At 33.7% G+C, this 18,480-nt stretch overlaps 1 protein-coding gene across 1 annotated transcript; it reads left to right on the forward strand.

Annotated features, from left to right (window-relative positions):
- The first annotated feature begins 305 nt into the window (after positions 1–305).
- On the forward strand, positions 306–12,501 carry LOC149420065 (organic cation transporter-like protein). The gene is made up of 4 exons (XM_089637469.1): positions 306–525; positions 6,486–6,852; positions 8,766–9,173; positions 9,524–12,501. Exons 1-4 carry the CDS (start codon positions 507–509, stop codon positions 10,245–10,247), a joined length of 1,518 nt encoding a protein of 505 aa, XP_089493595.1. The 5' UTR covers positions 306–506; the 3' UTR covers positions 10,248–12,501.
- The last annotated feature ends 5,979 nt before the right edge of the window (positions 12,502–18,480 follow it).

Below are 18,480 nucleotides of genomic sequence, written 5' to 3' on the forward strand. Positions count from 1 at the left end.
ATTTGCGCACACCGGGATTTGAACCCGCTACCTTCGGATTGCCTTTTCTCTCGACCACCGAGGCCGTCCAATGCTTATTACATACCTGAATTTTATACCTAATTAGGGTACTTAGTCAAAAGAAAAAAAAACCATTTTTAAAAAAAGCTGTTAAAAATATTTTAGTTCTGTTATCAGTATTCAAAAGCGCAACTTTTGAAGCCCCTGACGAATATAAATTTATTAAAAATGTATTTAGGGCCCACCCTATTGTAATACCGGTCTTACCTGTAACAAATGTCGAACATTTTGCTAGGCCGCGCATTATTGTCAAGCGTTCAAAGTAATTGTTGCTGCTGTAAAGTACGAATATCATGAAGCGGTGTGTGGTTTTATGTCTGCGAAAGAGATAAATATGTCGTTTTTAGTAATTCGTATCTAGTATTCAGATGTGAATAGTATTCAGTTACTAAATTCAACATAATATATCTGAGTGAGAGTGAGTGAAAAGTGTAATAAGTCAAAAAATGATGACCAATCCGAAAGGTACGCACGAAATTTGATTTTGAATATGTTTTAGCGGTGTTATTTGTAGAAAAATCTGTTTGAATCTTAACTATGAAGCAGAAATCCTGTTAATTATCTCTCGAGTGGTGAACTCTGAGCTATGGATATGTAAAATCTTAATTTAAATGACAAAAAAATTAACCCGTCCATTTTCTTTACATCATATATACGAGTATATAATGATCATTAAAAGTCATTGAAAGTGATGAAACGAAACTAGGTTAAATAGTTTGTTTCATCACTTTTCATAACTTTGTAACACTTTTTATAGGTGTGTTGAATTGTCTTTTTGATGAGTTATCCGGTCACCATTTATTGTCTATTATCTAATTTCAAGTGTCTTTTAAAGCTTTGAAAAATATAATATTATGGTTTGACTTGGGATTGAACCTTCCTAGACAGGAACTGGTGTCGTCAACTTTACCAACCTAGTACAATACCAAATCCCGATTGCATAAAACCGACATTTATTGCGCATATTAACTGCTGCAATGTCATCGAATTTCAGAGAAGTGTGAGCGTGATTGCCACCGAAAGTTGATAGAATGCATTGTCATCTACATCGAGTGCGTCTGCCGAGTTTCAGCTCAATCGGATGTCGGGAAGTAGGTTAATTTCCGCTTCCAAGATATGCATGCATTCATTACCGAAAACATAAGTAAAATTAATTAATTTTACATAATTTTTGCAGAATTTAAAGTATTAAAATTTTATGATCTTGTCCGAAAAAACATAATAAATCTAAAATAAAAGAAAAACAAAATCACAGATTTTTTCTGAAAGTCGTACTCGTCAAAAACATATATTTCCAACTCAAAAATGTAACACCTCTTTTGTTCAACATCATTACATATATCCAGGGAAAAATACTTCAACAGTCTACTCGAAAACATCAGAAAAATCGAAAACGATAAACACCCACTAAAAGCAATTAAAGAGAAGTTCATGTAAAAATACCAAAATGATGAAACCTTCTTCTTAATTAATTATAAATTTAAAAAAAAATATTTACACATATTTTTTAATACTCATATGCTCACCACTCTTTTAGGCACAAGCGCCAGCTTCTATATAAGAGAAACATTAATCAAAAGCAGTGAAAACTAATTTTATGAATTATTTTAGTTAACATTAATGATTATACTTGTATTGATTAATTATTTTTTAAAAAATTAAAAATCAGGTAGAAATATTTCGAAATAGGAAAATACGTCTTGTTTTATAATTTTAAACTAGCCGAAAGGTAATAGTACCAGTGTACTAAGTGTTCAGACATTATTTTTATAATTTGATTAATTTTATGTTATTTTATAGTATTGTGGTAAAAAAGTAATATCTTGAATAAAAAGAAGGAACAAACTTTTTTGCACAGGTAACCACTGCTTCGATAGTAGCGACTTCCCCTATAGCCGATGGCAGAGATAAGTTTGTTGATCTATATCTATATGTATGTACTATATGTGGTTTCTTTTACTTTAACAAAAAATATAGTTTTTATCCTCGGATGACTTCTTTCAACAGAGGAACAACTCAAAATTTAAGTCTCTAATTTACTAGAAAAAGTATGTAATATAATTTCTTGTTAAATTTTTTTTGGCAGTGCTATAAGGGGACATTTAATTTTTACAGGAATCTATGATTAGGAGTATAGAAAATATGTTTATTTTAAGGGTCGTTTTTAGACAAATAAAAATAATAATATTTTAGGACACAAATGAAAATATAATCGCATTATGTACATTATTAAGCCAAGGATGTCAATCGACCTCGGGTAGTTCTAGTACCACTTTAAAAAAACTTTTTCGAAGGCCGCATTCAGAATAGTTAAGTTTAGCTAGCGCGTCTAAAGCAATCAATCATCAATGATGCTTGTAGTTAGAGATCACGGTAGTTTTCAATGAGGTTTATCTATTAATTTCTCAACGATAACGACAAGTGCAAATGCAAAGGTGCTCCCCAAGGTTAAGCACATATTTGTCAATTTAAAAATTGCCGATTAGTGGTAAAAATATTTACTAATACGGTAGTTTATCGCTGGTAATATGCGATCAAATTTTTGTATTGTTTTGCTTAAATCAAAACCCATAGGCGTACCCACAAAATCGCTTGACGGGCGTGTATTTACATAGCCCTGGTATGGAATACGGCCTTGATATATTTTTATGTACGTATGTACCACTCACTTACTATGAACAGTAAGCTTTGTGACCGTATTTAAAAATATTATTTAACATTTATTTGACAGTGTCCGACGCGACGAGTGTAATATGATGTTGCAGAATTTGCTAGCTAGTAAAATGGAATGCATTTTTATTTTATTTATGCCGGTATCTGTAGGTACATTCATACAAATATTAATTAACACTTGTTCCGGTAGTGGCGTGCATTGGGCCCTTTTTATGACCATTACAAAAATATTATGGAAGGAATAATTTAATTGTCATTATTTTCGGGACGATGTATCCTTTCTCATACAATCAATGAAACCAAACATAATCACAAACTGTTTTATAATAACACATGATTAATTTTTTTTTAACTAACTTAAAAGCAGAACAACCTTATTTCACAGGTTTGAATAACATGTTATGATTGTTTGGTGTTGAAGGATAGAAAAAATTTCTCCCACCATAGACACCCAAATTGATAGATTTGCCCTCACATGAAATCCGGGTACATCGTTTCCACGAGCTGGAAGCAAACCACGTGACCATATGTTGGCAACTTTGTGTTCTAGAATGATTACGCCAAACAGCGCACGTAGACATAACCAGATTTTGCGCAGAAGTAAAGTTCGCTAAAGTAAGGCAACGGTTTGCAGCGCAGTCCATTGTGAGATCTTTCTGCGCAGGATCGGAGTGTTCGCAAAAACGGTTAAAAAACTGAACAGTCGGGTTTCGTAGCGATGCTAAAAATGCGTGAGGTTGGTAAATTATAACACATTTGTAAAAGAGTCCAACTAAGTGATGTAACAAAATATGTAGTTTTGGAAACAAGCCCGAACTTTTGTTCATCCGATTTGTAGTTAAGTTTTTTATGCAGCCCTGCAATTTTCGCGCCATTGTAAAAAGGACTAGTAATTCGTTAGCAGATTTTATCGTCGCCAACTAAATAGTGAAATTACAATGCGAGTTGCATTTATTCTGTCAGATTAATTTATTGACTTACAGAAAGTAAGACGGACACGCCCCCTCCAAGCTCTTCGCAACATGGTTTGTTCCCCTTTCTCTGATGGGCTAGTCTATCAATTTGAATGTCTATGACTCCAATGCAATTTCTATGGTTAAACTGAAAAAATAAATAACAAAATATATTAAATAGAAACTTTTTTTCTTTATAAAAATACAGAATATCTGAAAAATGCCAGTTCACGCCACTGTTAACGCCAACATCATTGTTTACGCAGTTGATGATAATCGTTTGAATTGAACTGCGCTATGTAGGTAGGTACGAGGTACCTGTGAATAATGAATTTAGTTTTAATTCGGAATACGTTAAATCGATATTGAATATACGATGAATTAAATATTGAACTCGGCATTTAATAATTAATATCAAATACCACATAATCATGAGTCTGGAAGAAAATGAAAATCCTAATTTTGCGTTGTAAAATATTGGTTTTCCATGTTTCTGAATCAGTTAGATTGCATTTAGGTATATAACGAATATTTCAATGTTATCCACTCATTGTAGTAGTATATCTGAAACGATTGTGACTCTTTATGATTTATTTATCTAGTAGTGTTGACGGTGTTTCAACGAACGCTGTTACCTAATAGGACGTAGACCAACGAGGTCGTGTATGTATCAATAGGTTCTGCCATACGTACGTCGTACACTTCGGAGCGTGTCGGTACAACGGCCGCTCCAGGTCGCCGCACAGTGGGCTGAAAATCGCCTTTCATAGACATAAGAGACTTGAATTTTCAAGGGTATTTTTTTTGTCTAGAAATGGATTCTGCTGATCATTACTATGCTATAAAATTTCGTACGAAGCAATTGCGTGTACAAATGAAGGAGTTATCATTTTTTAAAGAAAAATTTGTATGGCACTGACATTAAAAATGAGGCTATCTCTGGAATCATAAGGTTAGCCATTCTATCCTTACACACAGATATACTACTATTTATCTGTATTTTTTTGACATACTTCGTATTGTGGCGCAACTTGCGATTTTTTTTTTTAAATTCCCAAGTTGAAAAAAAAACTTTTTTTATGTTGATGATTCATTTTAAAGCTTAAATGCTTTACATATTTATATGCAACGTTGCTACAGAACTAAATCGCCCCTCTAGATTTCCTTAAGCCCACGCATGCCCAAATTCTAACGACTTATTTAAGTTTCTCGTTAACTCTTTAAGTTTTTAAGATTAAAAAAATGTTATTTTTGTAAATAATATCCATTCATTTGTTATGCCGAAACGTTAATTATTTGAAATTCCCCAAAAAAATCGCAAAGCTATTAAAGTTATTAAAAACACGTTTTGTTCTGTTATTTAGTATGTTGTAGGCATGAAAAAGTTCACAGCATATCTTTAAATGCAACTAAAGCATTTGTCGAGAGATTTTTGCTCTATTTCCAACGAGTCGTGTTTTATTAAATATTTTCGCCATTTTCGCATAATTACTATCGTTTTTTGTTTTGTTTAAATAAGCGCGCTCCCTCTAACATTCTTTTTTACATATCTCCTTTTCAAACCATCTTTAAACGCTTACTACGGGGCCTTAACGCCCTCTTTGAGACTTCTATTACCCCTCTGAAAGACTCCAGCGCCCGCATGGGCGATTAGATAACAAAACATTTGTTATTTCATATACCTACCTGTGTATTTTAAACGAACACACAATACGTTTATACGACGTTACATTCGAATACGTGTTTATATATCTATATTATACACGGTGTCCGGAAACTCGTAGTACAAGCGGGAAACTGGAGAATCTACACCACATGGGGAACCCAAAAAAACATAAAGTTTTTTGATTTGAGCATTTTCAAAAAAAAAAAAAAACCAAAAAAAATATTTTTCGGCTATTTTAGGGTTAAAGTGTTTTCTGGTGTTTAGGGTTGAATAACAGATGTTTTAACCCTGCAGAGCAGAAATATTTTATGATTACACCGGGTTAAATGAAGGGTGATTTCAAAATAATGCTTCAAATCCGAGTTTCTTCATTTGTTTTACTTTCAAATAGTTTTAATTAGTTGGGTACTTTGATCTTCAGTAATAATTTATAAGAATTTGATTAAAAAAAAAAAAAAAAAAAAAAAAATCAACTTCAAACTCGATTTACTCGATAACGAAAGCTCAAATAAAAAAAAAATATACTACAAAATCGACTCCAAATGTGATGTAGATTCACCAGTTTCCCGCTTGTACTACGAGTTTCCGGACACCCTATATAGATGTCGCCTGTGACAGGTAGACACTGTAAAATTTGCGGGAAGCACCCGATTTTAATTTCTAGACGATGAATTAGGAACTTCCCGAGAAACGTTAGAAACATCTGAGACTTTAGTAATAATATCAGAAATAATTAAAATAAACCCCGCGGAATTATCCATTTTCTAGGTCTGTTAGGACAAATTCGACCGTAGATCCATCCAATGCGTCGGGCCGGGCGCCAAATATTTTTATTCACGCCTTCTTCACTTACGTCCGGTCAGTGGTTGAGTGGGCATAGCGCTTGGGTCTCACCCGAGCGTCGCGTGTTCGATTCCTCGGCTGGCTAAGTCCTCCATCACAACACAAGCAACATTTTCGGCTTTCTGTGATGGTAGTAGGAGATTTTCAAACATTGTTGGGTTATTCGTAACCCGGGAATGTTTGTCTTTCTTATAAAAAAAAAAAAAAAAAAAAAAACCGTTAAGGCTCTGACTATATTTTAGGGTGTCACGCTATTCATATAAAAAACATTAATGTCATTTCTCTTTCAGAAAAGGCCAAGGAACTGATTGATGATGAGGTGCAAAACTGCATCGGACCAATGGGGAAGTACCAGTTCCTTATCGTGTTGCTCCTCTTACCTTGCAAAATAACCACTGCCTTCCATCCCCTGGGCATAGTCTTCATGGCTCCTCCAGTCAGCTACCTTTGCATGGATCTAGTGGCCAATGGCACCCTGGGAGAGCTGAACAAGTGTCCTTGCGACCATCCTCGGTATGACAGAAGCCTGTTCCAAGACACCATCATCATGAGCTGGGATCTTATTTGTGAAAGAGATTGGTTGGTTAGCATGAATCAGACCATTTTCATGTTGGGAATGCTGTTGGGAAGTTTCATCTTTGGACCCATGTCTGATCGGTAAGTGCAACCTAACTTGACCTGAGATTACCTAACCTAACCATCACCCAGAACCAGTGAGTGAACCCAGACACTGACAGTTAAGAAGGACATCGATAATTTTCAAACATTACGTAACTTAGATGTAGTTGTTACAATTTGTACAACATTCCCAAAGATGACATAGGCCCTGAGCGAAATTATTTTTTTCTGGGACTCCTGTGTGGGGTTGATGTAAAAAAGGTAACTTAGTTGGTAAGAAATCAAAAAAAAACAACTGCAACAACAAAACAAATCCAAAACCTTGAACCCTGATTTAAGTTTTCGAAATTCATTAATTGGTTCCCTTTTTGTGCTTTTACATTGGAATAGTTGATGAAGTGTATTTTTGTGCTTTTACATTGGAATAGTTGATGAAGTGTATTTTTACAACTTATGAATGCAAGTAAATCCGGACTGTCATATATGACACATGCATCACTGAAAATTTCAAACAGAAAAACCAAGTCAGGGAATATCTTTCTGTCTGACACTTTTCATATTCAGTTCAGATAATTTAATAATTTAACATTATAATCATTTAATAGAGTGTTTGTTATATCTGACACACTTATTTAAACAAAGAAATATGCATACGTAGGTATAGTGACGCGAATATTGTGGAACAGTGTCCATTCCGGAATTTCTGAAAGTCCTTCCTCTCTTAACAAAACCAGTTAGTTCTTACTTAGTTTTCAAAATTAGTTAGGTCAACCTATAAATGGCTTCGTTGCATCATTGCGTCCATTTTACAAGAAAACTTTTTACGCCTTTATACAGGTTGTCCCAAAAACTAGTGTCAACCGGAAGTCCACTGGTAGTGCTTTCCTAGGGGCACCCAAATCACCCCCATATATGTTCCTCGATTATTGTAATTTACGAGATACGATTTATAGCGTTTTTTTGTGAAACTCTGACTTACAAGAGATTATTGGTCACAGAGACGTGAATTATTGAGATACATGCTTGATTTTTTTTTCTAATTAGGTGAGTAGTATGTCTTGTAGACAGAAAAACAATTGTGGGCAAATTTTATACCATTGTGCCATAAAAAATGTTGAATCCCAAAGTTAAAATCAAAACTTTTAAGATTTTCGAGAACAATTTAATAAGGTGAGCTAAATGAGCTTGGATCACAGGGGGATGCGGGCGTCCGATTTGAATCCCATTGATTTCTTCGTCTGGGGTTGTTACAAATAGTTAGTTTACGCCAAAGATATTAGAAACTTAATAGAATTACGAACAAAATTTGACACAGGCAGAAGAAACAATAAAAACCAAGAGTGTAATCGTGCGACTGAAATCAAACTTGATGTAGGGTTTGTATTAAGTACGAAGGTGGTCATTTTGAAAAAAAATGTGTTTCAATAATAAACAATTAATGACAATTATTATTTAGTTGCACTCTGCTCGCCATTTTAAACAGGTTTTTTTGGACTTATTATGCTTTCGAACTTATTTTGTAGAGATAGCTTAATGAATTTTACAGGGTAAACAGATGATAAAATCGGAAAGTTTTTAAAAATATCTGGGCGGAATTTTATCAGTTATTTTTTTTTAAATCGTACTAAAAATTATAAAAGTATTGAATTTCCACTAACTTTAGGATCCAATATATTTTTTATGACGCAATTGTGTAAGATCTGCTCATAATTATTTTTTGTCTACAAAGCATAATATTAACCAAATTTTAATAAAATAAGCATGTGTGTCAATTATTCACATCTCTGTGACCAATAATCTCTTGTAAGTCAGTCAAAAAAAAAAACAAAAAACTCGAAAACTTTAAAAAATCATGGAGATGATTTGGGTACCCCTAGAGGTGCTCTACCTCTGGACTTCCGCTTGAAACTATTTTAGGAAACGTGTTTATGAATGCCTTTTTATTTTTACAGATATGGACGAAAGGTTATAATCGTACCAGTAATACTAGAAGTAGCGGCTGGTATAGCAGCTAGCTTGATGACCAATATCTGGGCTTTCATCGCTCTGAGGTTCTTCGTCGGATGCTCCATCGGGGGAACAATGATAATAAGCTTCGTCTTGCTGGTGGAGTTCACAGGGAAACAGTACAGAGAACTGGTGGCGTGTTTGATACAGCTGCCTTTCAATATCGGATATTTGCTGCTGCCTATAGTTGGGTACTATATCAGAACGTGGCAATGGATTCAACTCACCTTTTCGTTGGCGCCTCTTCTGATGATTGTGATAACCTACTGGTTCTTGCCAGAAAGTCCTCGCTGGCTGTTGGCAACTGGAAGAACTGAGAGGGCAATACAAGTTCTGAAGACAGCAGCTAAAGTGTAAGTACTTATTTATGTAAACATTAAAACAGCAACACTATTACTATTATAAATTTGTTGATGCATATTGAATAAATGACTTCAAATGTATTATTTAGCTTTGTTTTGTTAACACCCCTCTATATTGAAAAGTTTTGAGCTCTTTGTTAGAGTTCTTATAATACTTGACTTGATGTTAGTATGTTTTGTACGTATATAAATTTGTCAATGTTATTTTGGACGTGGACTTAAGTAGTGTCGATTTCCAATCTGTGTTATTCACACCATGAATTCAATTACCGTAGCGCCATTTTTGAACAATTTTATTTTCTGTATATACTTTTAAATAAAGTATTTGTTATCTGTTACAGAAATAATCGACCAACAGCTGAGATAGAAAGCATCGTTAAGAAATACCAAGAAAGCAAGCCTCAGGAGGAAGCTAAAAACGGGAACATCGTTGATCTGTTCAGAACGAAGAACCTGAGAAGAAACATAATATGCATGTCATTAAACTGGATAGTCTGCAGCATGGGTTTTTTTGGACTCTCTCAATACATAGGAAAGCTCGATGGCAATATATTCGTCAACGTCACAATTTCAGCGAGTTTAAACCTTTTCGCCACCTTCACAGCATACATTTGTATAAAATTACTGGCCAGAAAGCCATCGTTGTGTACCATGCATATTGTTACCTCTCTTTGCATGTTCGCTATCGCCGTTATTCCCAAAGAACGTGCTATATTTAAAGTGATATTGGCCTGTATCGGTAATGTCGGGATGTTTGTAGTTTTTGTTATTGTTTATTTATATACTTGTGAACTTTTCCCCACTGTTGTAAGAAACGCTGCTGTGGGGACAGCCTCCATGTTGGCTAGAGTTGGTTCCATGACTGCTCCATTTGTGGTTTCTTTAAACACGACTGCGCTCTGGTTACCTCCGGTAATTTTTGGATCTGCCCCAGTTATAGCATCACTTCTCTGTCTGTTCCTGCCTGAAACAAAAGGATGCGACCTACCCAATTCTTTAGCGGATGGAGAAGCTTTTGGCAAGAAAAAGAAAGAAACAATAGGAACGGTTACTTCGCAAACCTAAGACATTCATTCCTTCATTAGATGGAATTTTTCTTTATTTATTTTATTGTTATTTTTGAAGGGATTTCAAGAAGAACGGCTTCGTGGCCTTTCTCATGCAAAAGTTAAATTTAGATTTGAGGCCTAAATACCCTAGCAAAATACATAATTATTTCATAATTTTTTTATTTGTGTTTTAAATAAGGTATATTTATATATACAGGCCATCAAAGAATAAAATTTTAAATTTTGCCTTTAGGCAATTTTGGCATTTTTTGTGACTTAACTGTAACTATTAAAATAATATTTTGTGCTGTGTTAAAATAAGGTAAAAAATATTTTTTTTAGTAGAAATTTTACTCTTTAGTCGACATTTTTTTTTTGTTTCAAAGTAAATCGGTCGTTTATAATTTGAATTATTTTTTATTAATTTTATTTTATATTTCATTACATTTTTTTAGTAAATACGTAGCGCATATTCGTACTAGATATTTAGTACTTTTTGATTGAAGAAATAATTATGTAGTTCGATTGGGTGTTTTGACCTCAATTTAAGGTTTGTATGAAAAAACCGTGGAAAGATTATTAAGTTTAATAATGTGCTTGTACTTTAATACAAAACTCATATTTTATTTTAAAATAAGATAAGTAAAACCAATTTTTTATGTTTTCGTACCTCTTTAACACAGGTTGTGTCGTGTCCTTTTTGTTAATCTTATCATCTTATGCAAAGATACAGAAAAATTTTTGATGTTCATTTTTTTTATTTCCAGCCAATATGGGTGCAAACATTCCAACTGAAATGAACTTATCAAAACCATTAGTTGATGTGATGTTGTTTGACTTTGACACAGTACGCTGTGCGCATCAACGCCTATTTGGCCTATAACGCCTATTAACGCCTGGCCTATACAGCTTATATGTTGAAGTGTCACACTACGCTATAATCTTCCTCTCTGTACGGCAGAAGAGGGGTCAGATCAATTGGGGAACTGCCGCGGAATATCATTTCTTTGTACGGGATTTGTTATCCTGACAGCTGCAAGCCGCGTGATCACGGCGCTCCGTAAACTAAGAAACTAAGAAGTAGATTCAAGCTGTATTTCGGGAGCAATATTAAGGGGGGCTAGGGTTAATTCGTACGAAAATAGGCATTTTTTTGTGAATTTTTCGTGACAACATCGTTAAAATTTCTTTATTAAATCTAATAGGACAGTAAAGTACGACATTTTAAAAATGTTGTATAAAATTTTCACGGTGAAATATTAAAAAACACGGCAATGGCAGCAATTATTCGGACGTGTCTCAAAAAAAAGTAGAATGGCGGTGCCCCTCATAACTCGGTGCGGGGTCATCTGAAATCAAAAAATCAAAGTTCATTCGTTAGATAATATTTTTTCCCAGGTAACGCTGGGAGAGTTTTTCGAAATTTTAATTTTTCACTTTTTGGAACACTTTGAAGGGAAAAACAGTTTTTAGTGAAAAAAATGGGCTAATTTGTTATTGTAAAATAATAATTATTAACAAATTTAAAACTCTCCAGCGTTACCTCGTAAATTATGTACAAAAATAGTTTTTTAAAATTTCAAAAGGATCGGTGCAGTAGTTTTGAAGTTATGACGGTCACCGACTTTGAAAACGTGAGTTGTGGGAAAAACGCTATAAAGTTTTGAACACTAAAAAATCTGGTATTAAACGTTTATAAGCAAATTTTATCGGCTTACCTCACACTGAATCATCAATGCCAGGTCCATAAAGGATGTTGCTATCATCCATGATGTCTAAAGCACCTTTTTGCTCCTGTCTACGACGAATCCTGCCTTCTTTAGTTTGTCTCTCAGCTTCCTGCTCTGCTCGGCTTATACGTATGGTCGGGTAGGAATTAAAATCCGACAGGTATAAAAATACTCGTAACTTCGTCAATTTTGCTCCAATCAACTTGAAATTTGAACACAATATTCTTAACATATTAAGCATTTATTAAAAAAAAATGCAAAAAAAAATTTTTTAAAACCCTAGCCCCCCCTTAATCAACAGAAAAGGTAACAAAAAATTAAAAATGTAATAATGTATGTACGTAAGTTATTCTAAATCGTAATTTTGTAAACTTGGATCTACAAAAGGCTTAAATAAAATTTATAAATAAAAATAAAAACTTTATAACTTTATTCCATTTTTTTATTAATTATCGAATTTATTTTTATAATTGCATTTATAAAAAAGTGGAAGATAGTTATAAAGGTGCTTTAAGCCATAAAAAGGTCCTGTATCAATGGTTTCAAAATGAGAAATAATAAGGACGGGTTGTTTCGGAGAAGTTGAACAATTCTTCAAATTTCAAAGTTAATTTTCAAGTTCTGTGAAAGATATTTACAGAATCCGTAAATGAACGTTGAAATTTGATGAATCGTTCAAATTCTCCGACACAACCCGTCCTAATACTAGCACAGTGAAAAACCACCAACAGTATACAAATATATATTTAAATATTATATTAAGGTACTTAGGGTACTAGATTGGTTGACTGAATTCTCCAAAAAACACTTCCAAGATTAAAAATAAAGACACTTGGGATACGTTGTTGCACAGAATTTGAACAATTCAAACAATTTCAAAGATGATTTTCAAGTTTTGTGAAGGTTCTATTCAAGTTCTGTTATTATTTCAGTTTTATGAAGCCCCTGGCCACTAACGATATTCAATATTCAAATATATAACGATATTCAAATATATAACGATGTTCCGTAACAACCCGTCCTTAAAGTCCATCGAACCGGAGTTGCCATTTTATATTTTTTTGTATTTTATTATTTTTTTTTTCGACTTTATGTCCGGGTTAAATCTTCCCCACAGGAAAAACTAAACCCTTCCACACACTTTTCCACAAATGATCATCTAGTCTCTAGTCAATCCACACTATACAATAGCATTATATAAGCATAATAAATACAAAAACAACACGTCAAATCACCAGAGATCAAATGGGAAAATTATTCACCGACTCCAGATATTTTCATATCAGAGGGTTCGGCTCGGTAGAACTTCTAATTGGACCTATAAATCCTACTGATCCCTCAGTATAAATATTAAAAATCTTTCGTAATCCTACATGTATTTAAAATGACTGATTTTAGCATTATTTTGTATAAATTCTTTGACAGATCTAATACGCCTAAATTTTGAATGAGAGAGCTAGGTATAATGCCAGTAGCCGAAATAACAAATGGTTATATTTTTATAGTCTGAGAATGCCAAATTCTTTTAATTTCATTTCCTAATTCTGTGTATTTTCTTATTTTTACAGAAACAGATTTTTGAATATTACAGGAATATGGAATATTATTATCGTTATGATTTGCATTATCAATAGTAATGTTGACTGGAAAACATAAAACCTACGTTAGTTTATACATACTAATGTAGATTACTAAATGTTTTATCCACTGATAAGAAGAAGACAATTAATAAAGAAGTAGTTCGCAAACATTTAGGTCAATAAGCGGAGGTAAAGGCAGACCGCTGATAGATCCGCTATAAAACGATGTTTACATATTAACATCTCCCTCTTTCTCATGAAGCTCGCACGTAGCAGAATAAATCCTCATACAGACGACTCAATTTGATTGGTTCAACCATGGTTCAACCGTTGAGGGTTGCATACAGACGATGGTTGGCTTAATTTTGTCAGTTGAAACTATGGGGAACATTTGCAGCTGGTCTCTACTTTATAAAAAAAAATTAACCGTACTGAAAGGATCACTACAGCTTCCTACATCTTGCTTTTAGTATTCCACAAAATTCTTTTACACGGAGAAAAATGAGTAATGCTAATTTATTGACAATTGCAGGCCGTTTCCTGATAACCTCTTTGTCAATTTTTAATATATCTTGATGATAAATTGCTATTTTACTAAAATTTTACCAGGAAATCTATCAGTTCATACGTTAAGGACCAACAATCCCGTTTTTAACCAAGTTAATTAATACATTTAATTTGAATAAATTCTTAATAAATTAGCAATATTCAATATCAGTATTTTTTCTCCGTGTATGCATATAATGTAAAAAAAGCGATCAAAACTTCACGTTCATTTGTCATGCCTAGCATTTTATTTGTTTTTATTCCTTGAAGGCACGACGACTCTCTAGGCGGACTGAGTAAACTTGGTTCAAAGGTACATCCGCGCTGCAGACGATTCGACTTGGTTGGCGGTTGGGTAGTTGGATGCTTTTCCCTTACAACCATTCAACTTGATAGCTACGCTCTCTTTTCGCATACAACACGTCGTCCCATTACGGTTCAACTTTAAGTTCAACTCAACCAGATTGATACAACCGCTCAACCAAATTGAATCGTCTATAGGGCTCATAAGACGGGAGCAAGACCAAACAGGGGCAGATAGTAAATGCTAATCCACCGAAAAGATAATACGATAAACTGTGTTGTTCACGTGTGTGTGTCCCGAATTAAGTTCATTTTTTTCACTTCTGGTTCACAACAATTAGAAATATTTTAGAAAATTGAATATTCTTTTGAACAGATAATCAATTTCATTGATCTGTCTTGAATTGAAAGATGTGTCAAGGGTTGGTATGTATGCAAATTGGCGACAGCTGCGTTGTTTCAAATCGGTATCACTTCTAGTCATTATCTGGTCAGTGTGCCAAATGAATTATTGGTCAGGCAGTAGCTACGTGGCCTGACTTTTGACCAATCAAACCATGAGTTTCTGGGCCGATTCAATGAGAAAAGTGGAGCGCAGATTATTGGATGAACGCTTTGGTGCAATTATTTATTGGCACGTAGCTATATTGTGTGATAAATAGTGCGCTGACCCAGAGTTAAAGGTCAAAGGAAATTTGATAAAAAATTCATGAGATGATCCAATTTCAAAATTTGACTGAACTAACTGTAATGCAGAAAGATCTAACGTTTTGGAATTTACGTGGATATTATTGTATAGTAAAAGTGTGCAAAGGGTGTCCGTAAAAAAAATAGTGCAAGCAGTCATTTTATTTTTCATCGTTATCAAGTTTAATTTCTAGAACTCTATTTTCATTTTGTTTTCCTTTATATATTCAATAAAATTTGTAATTGTTTACTTCACGCAGTTGGTGGGCAGACAAACCTCACGCCATGAACTCGGGCACCCCTGCTAATTGAACAATTGTAGCAACCTCCAGGGTTAATCTATGGCATAGTAAACCAAACTGGGTAGTTACTACAATTTATTTGTAAGTTCAAAAATAACATATCTCAAATTCATAATTTCCCATTTTTATTTAGTAATCATTTAGTACTTTGGTTTTGGTAAAAAAAAACTTTTTCACAGTTTTCGATACTTTCAGTAAGAACAAATACATTCAAACGTGATTTGTCTGAAGGATTAATTTATTTATAGTACCAGTTATACAAAACATGTTAATATTCAGTAACTTAATGGGTCGTTAGTAGTGTTTTGTAAACACCTCAGTAGGAGAACCTGTTCTGAGGTGTTTGCATGTTATAGGTAAAGTGTTATTATGCCGTCATGAGTAAAAACCAAAGATCTTAGAAGAACGAGATATGCTATGTTGGCCGCCGGACCGTAGCCGGAGTACTACCTAATTAGGGTACTTTGAACGGTATCGGGACGTGTACGCACAGAAATCTGTTCTATGTATTAGTGCGGATACCTTAGCGCAAGCGAAGGTGTGCAGTAGTATTGGTGAACAAAACCGGCGACACTCGGCAAAACAATTCCACTCAGTACGAACTGCTCATAGCACATCTCGTTCTTCTAATATCTTTGGTAAAAACACAGCATCATCATTGATATTCTCAAGGAGGATTCTGTAGTTCCAACCATGGCGACACTACAGTATGTATATGTCACAGCCAAAGTAATAAATCCGGATATTATATATACTATCCAGCCATTATTATATATTTATAATGTTTACCCAATTTAGACAAAGTGATAATTGACACAGAATAAATTACATTAACTAGACATTTTATATAATATCTTCGAAGACTTGGATAAAGTAATATAAGACGTAGGAATAGGTAAATATTATAAAATTATATTTCAATTTGCCTTTAATTTATAAGGTTGGGTTATTATTCGTTAGGTTAGGTTGGGTTAAGTTAGGATGGGTTGGGTTATTAAGGGTTAGTTTGGGTTATTATAGGTTAGGTTAGGTTGGGTTATTATAGGTAAAGTTGAGTTAGGTTGGGTTAGGTTAGGATGGGTTGAGTTATTTTAGATTAGGTTAATTTAGGTTGGGTTATTATAGGTTAAGTTAAGTTGGGTTATTATAGGTAAGGTTAGGTTAGGTTGGATTATTATAGGTTAGGTTAGGTTGGGTTGGATTATTATAGGTTAGGTTGGGTTATTATAGGTAAAGTTAAGTTAGGTTGGGTTAGGTTAGGATGGGTTGGGTTATTTTAGATTAGGTTAATTTAGGTTGGGTTATTAAAAGTTAGGTTAGGTTGGGTTATTATAGGTAAGCTTAGGTTAGGTTGGGTTATTATAGGTTATGTTAGGTTGGGTTGGATTAGGTTGGGTTTGGTTATTATAGGTTAGGTTGGGTTATTTTAGGTTAAGTTAGGTTGGGTTATTATAGGTTACGTTAGGTTAGGTTGGGTTAGGTTAGGTTAGGTTAGGTTAGGTTATAGCTTAGTTTGGGTTGGGTTAGGATGGGTTGGGTTGGGTTATTTGAACTTTACTTGAAAAGAAAAAGATACCTACTACATGAATAATAAAAAGTATTTTTTGATTAGAGATTTAAGATTAGGAATAAACGAACATTAATTTTTTATATTTATATAGACTAGCTGTACTACACCACGCGTTGCTGTAACTCAGTCTGCCTGTGCAGATAGATAAAAATGTCTAATAATTAATGTATATAAACAAATGCTTATTCAAATTCAATGTTGTTTCAAAATTTCAAAGCAATCGTTGAACTTTCGGAGATATAAGATTTTGAACAAACGAACATTTACATTTTTATTAATATAGAAGAAGAAGATAGAAGATAGAAGATAGAAGGTAGAAGATAGAAGATAGAAGATAGAAGATAGAAGATAGAAGATAGAAGATAGAAGATAGAAGATAGAAGATAGAAGATAGAAGATAGAAGATAGAAGATAGAAGATAGAAGATAGAAGATAGAAGATAGAAGATAGAAGATAGAAGATAGAAGATAGAAGATAGAAGATAGAAGATAGAAGATAGAAGATAGAAGATAGAAGATAGAAGATAGAAGATAGAAGATAGAAGATAGAAGATAGAAGATAGAAGATAGAAGATAGAAGATAGAAGATAGAAGATAGAAGATAGAAGATAGAAGATAGAAGATAGAAGATAGAAGATAGAAGATAGAAGATAGAAGATAGGTGACATCTATATAATATATGTTTATAAAACAAAATTTCAAAGCAATCGGTGAAGAACTTTTCGGAGATTTAAGATTTTTAACAAACGAACGTTTTCATCTTTATTTATATATATAGAAGACGAAGGATAACTCGTTAAGGGATGATAAGTTAATAAACCCTTACCTTAAAAGGAATTGACCGTCAACAGCAATTTATCCAATAAAGGCATATGGAATATGTAAACATAGGTCACGTAGGGTGGAAATCTAAATGAGTAAATTAATATACTGTAAACACCGTATTACCGTGCATAGTTTGTTTGTACGGTGACAGCATATTGCTGGAATGTGTCAAACAATTTGACATTTGAGTCCTCTTAAATTGCACATCATTTATCCACTAACAACAAATTGAAGCAACAATGCAATGACAGGAAACGCGAAAGTTAAATAGTAACATCCGCCATGAACGGTCAGCGAATAGTGTGAACACAATAATTTTAATTTCCTGCATTAATGAACTCTTAACAATTGCGGCATTCAGCAGGATTGATAGCTTTTGGGACATATTGTGATGTCAGATAACAGTAGGTGTTGAGCAAATAAAAAACAATCCATTGATTTAGGCAGCTATGAAGATCAAGATCAACAAGACGATGTGGTTGAGCGGATGCTGGCTTGACTGTAATTTTAATAGTAGATAAGTATTCAATCTCGGTAATCGTCAGCGGTCACAACTCAATCATAGTACGAATCATACAGCTGTAACCTTTCATAAAAAGGGACATAGATGGCAATACTACCAAAAAGATATTATAGACATCAATACAAAGTTGCTATAACTTCTGGCTATGGGACAACGAAGTGAAATACTACGGGAACACACAATA

This window comes from Hesperophylax consimilis, chromosome 11 (assembly GCF_061612785.1).
Source record: "Hesperophylax consimilis isolate HC1 chromosome 11, BYU_Hcon_1.0, whole genome shotgun sequence".
Lineage (NCBI taxonomy): Eukaryota > Metazoa > Arthropoda > Insecta > Trichoptera > Limnephilidae > Hesperophylax > Hesperophylax consimilis.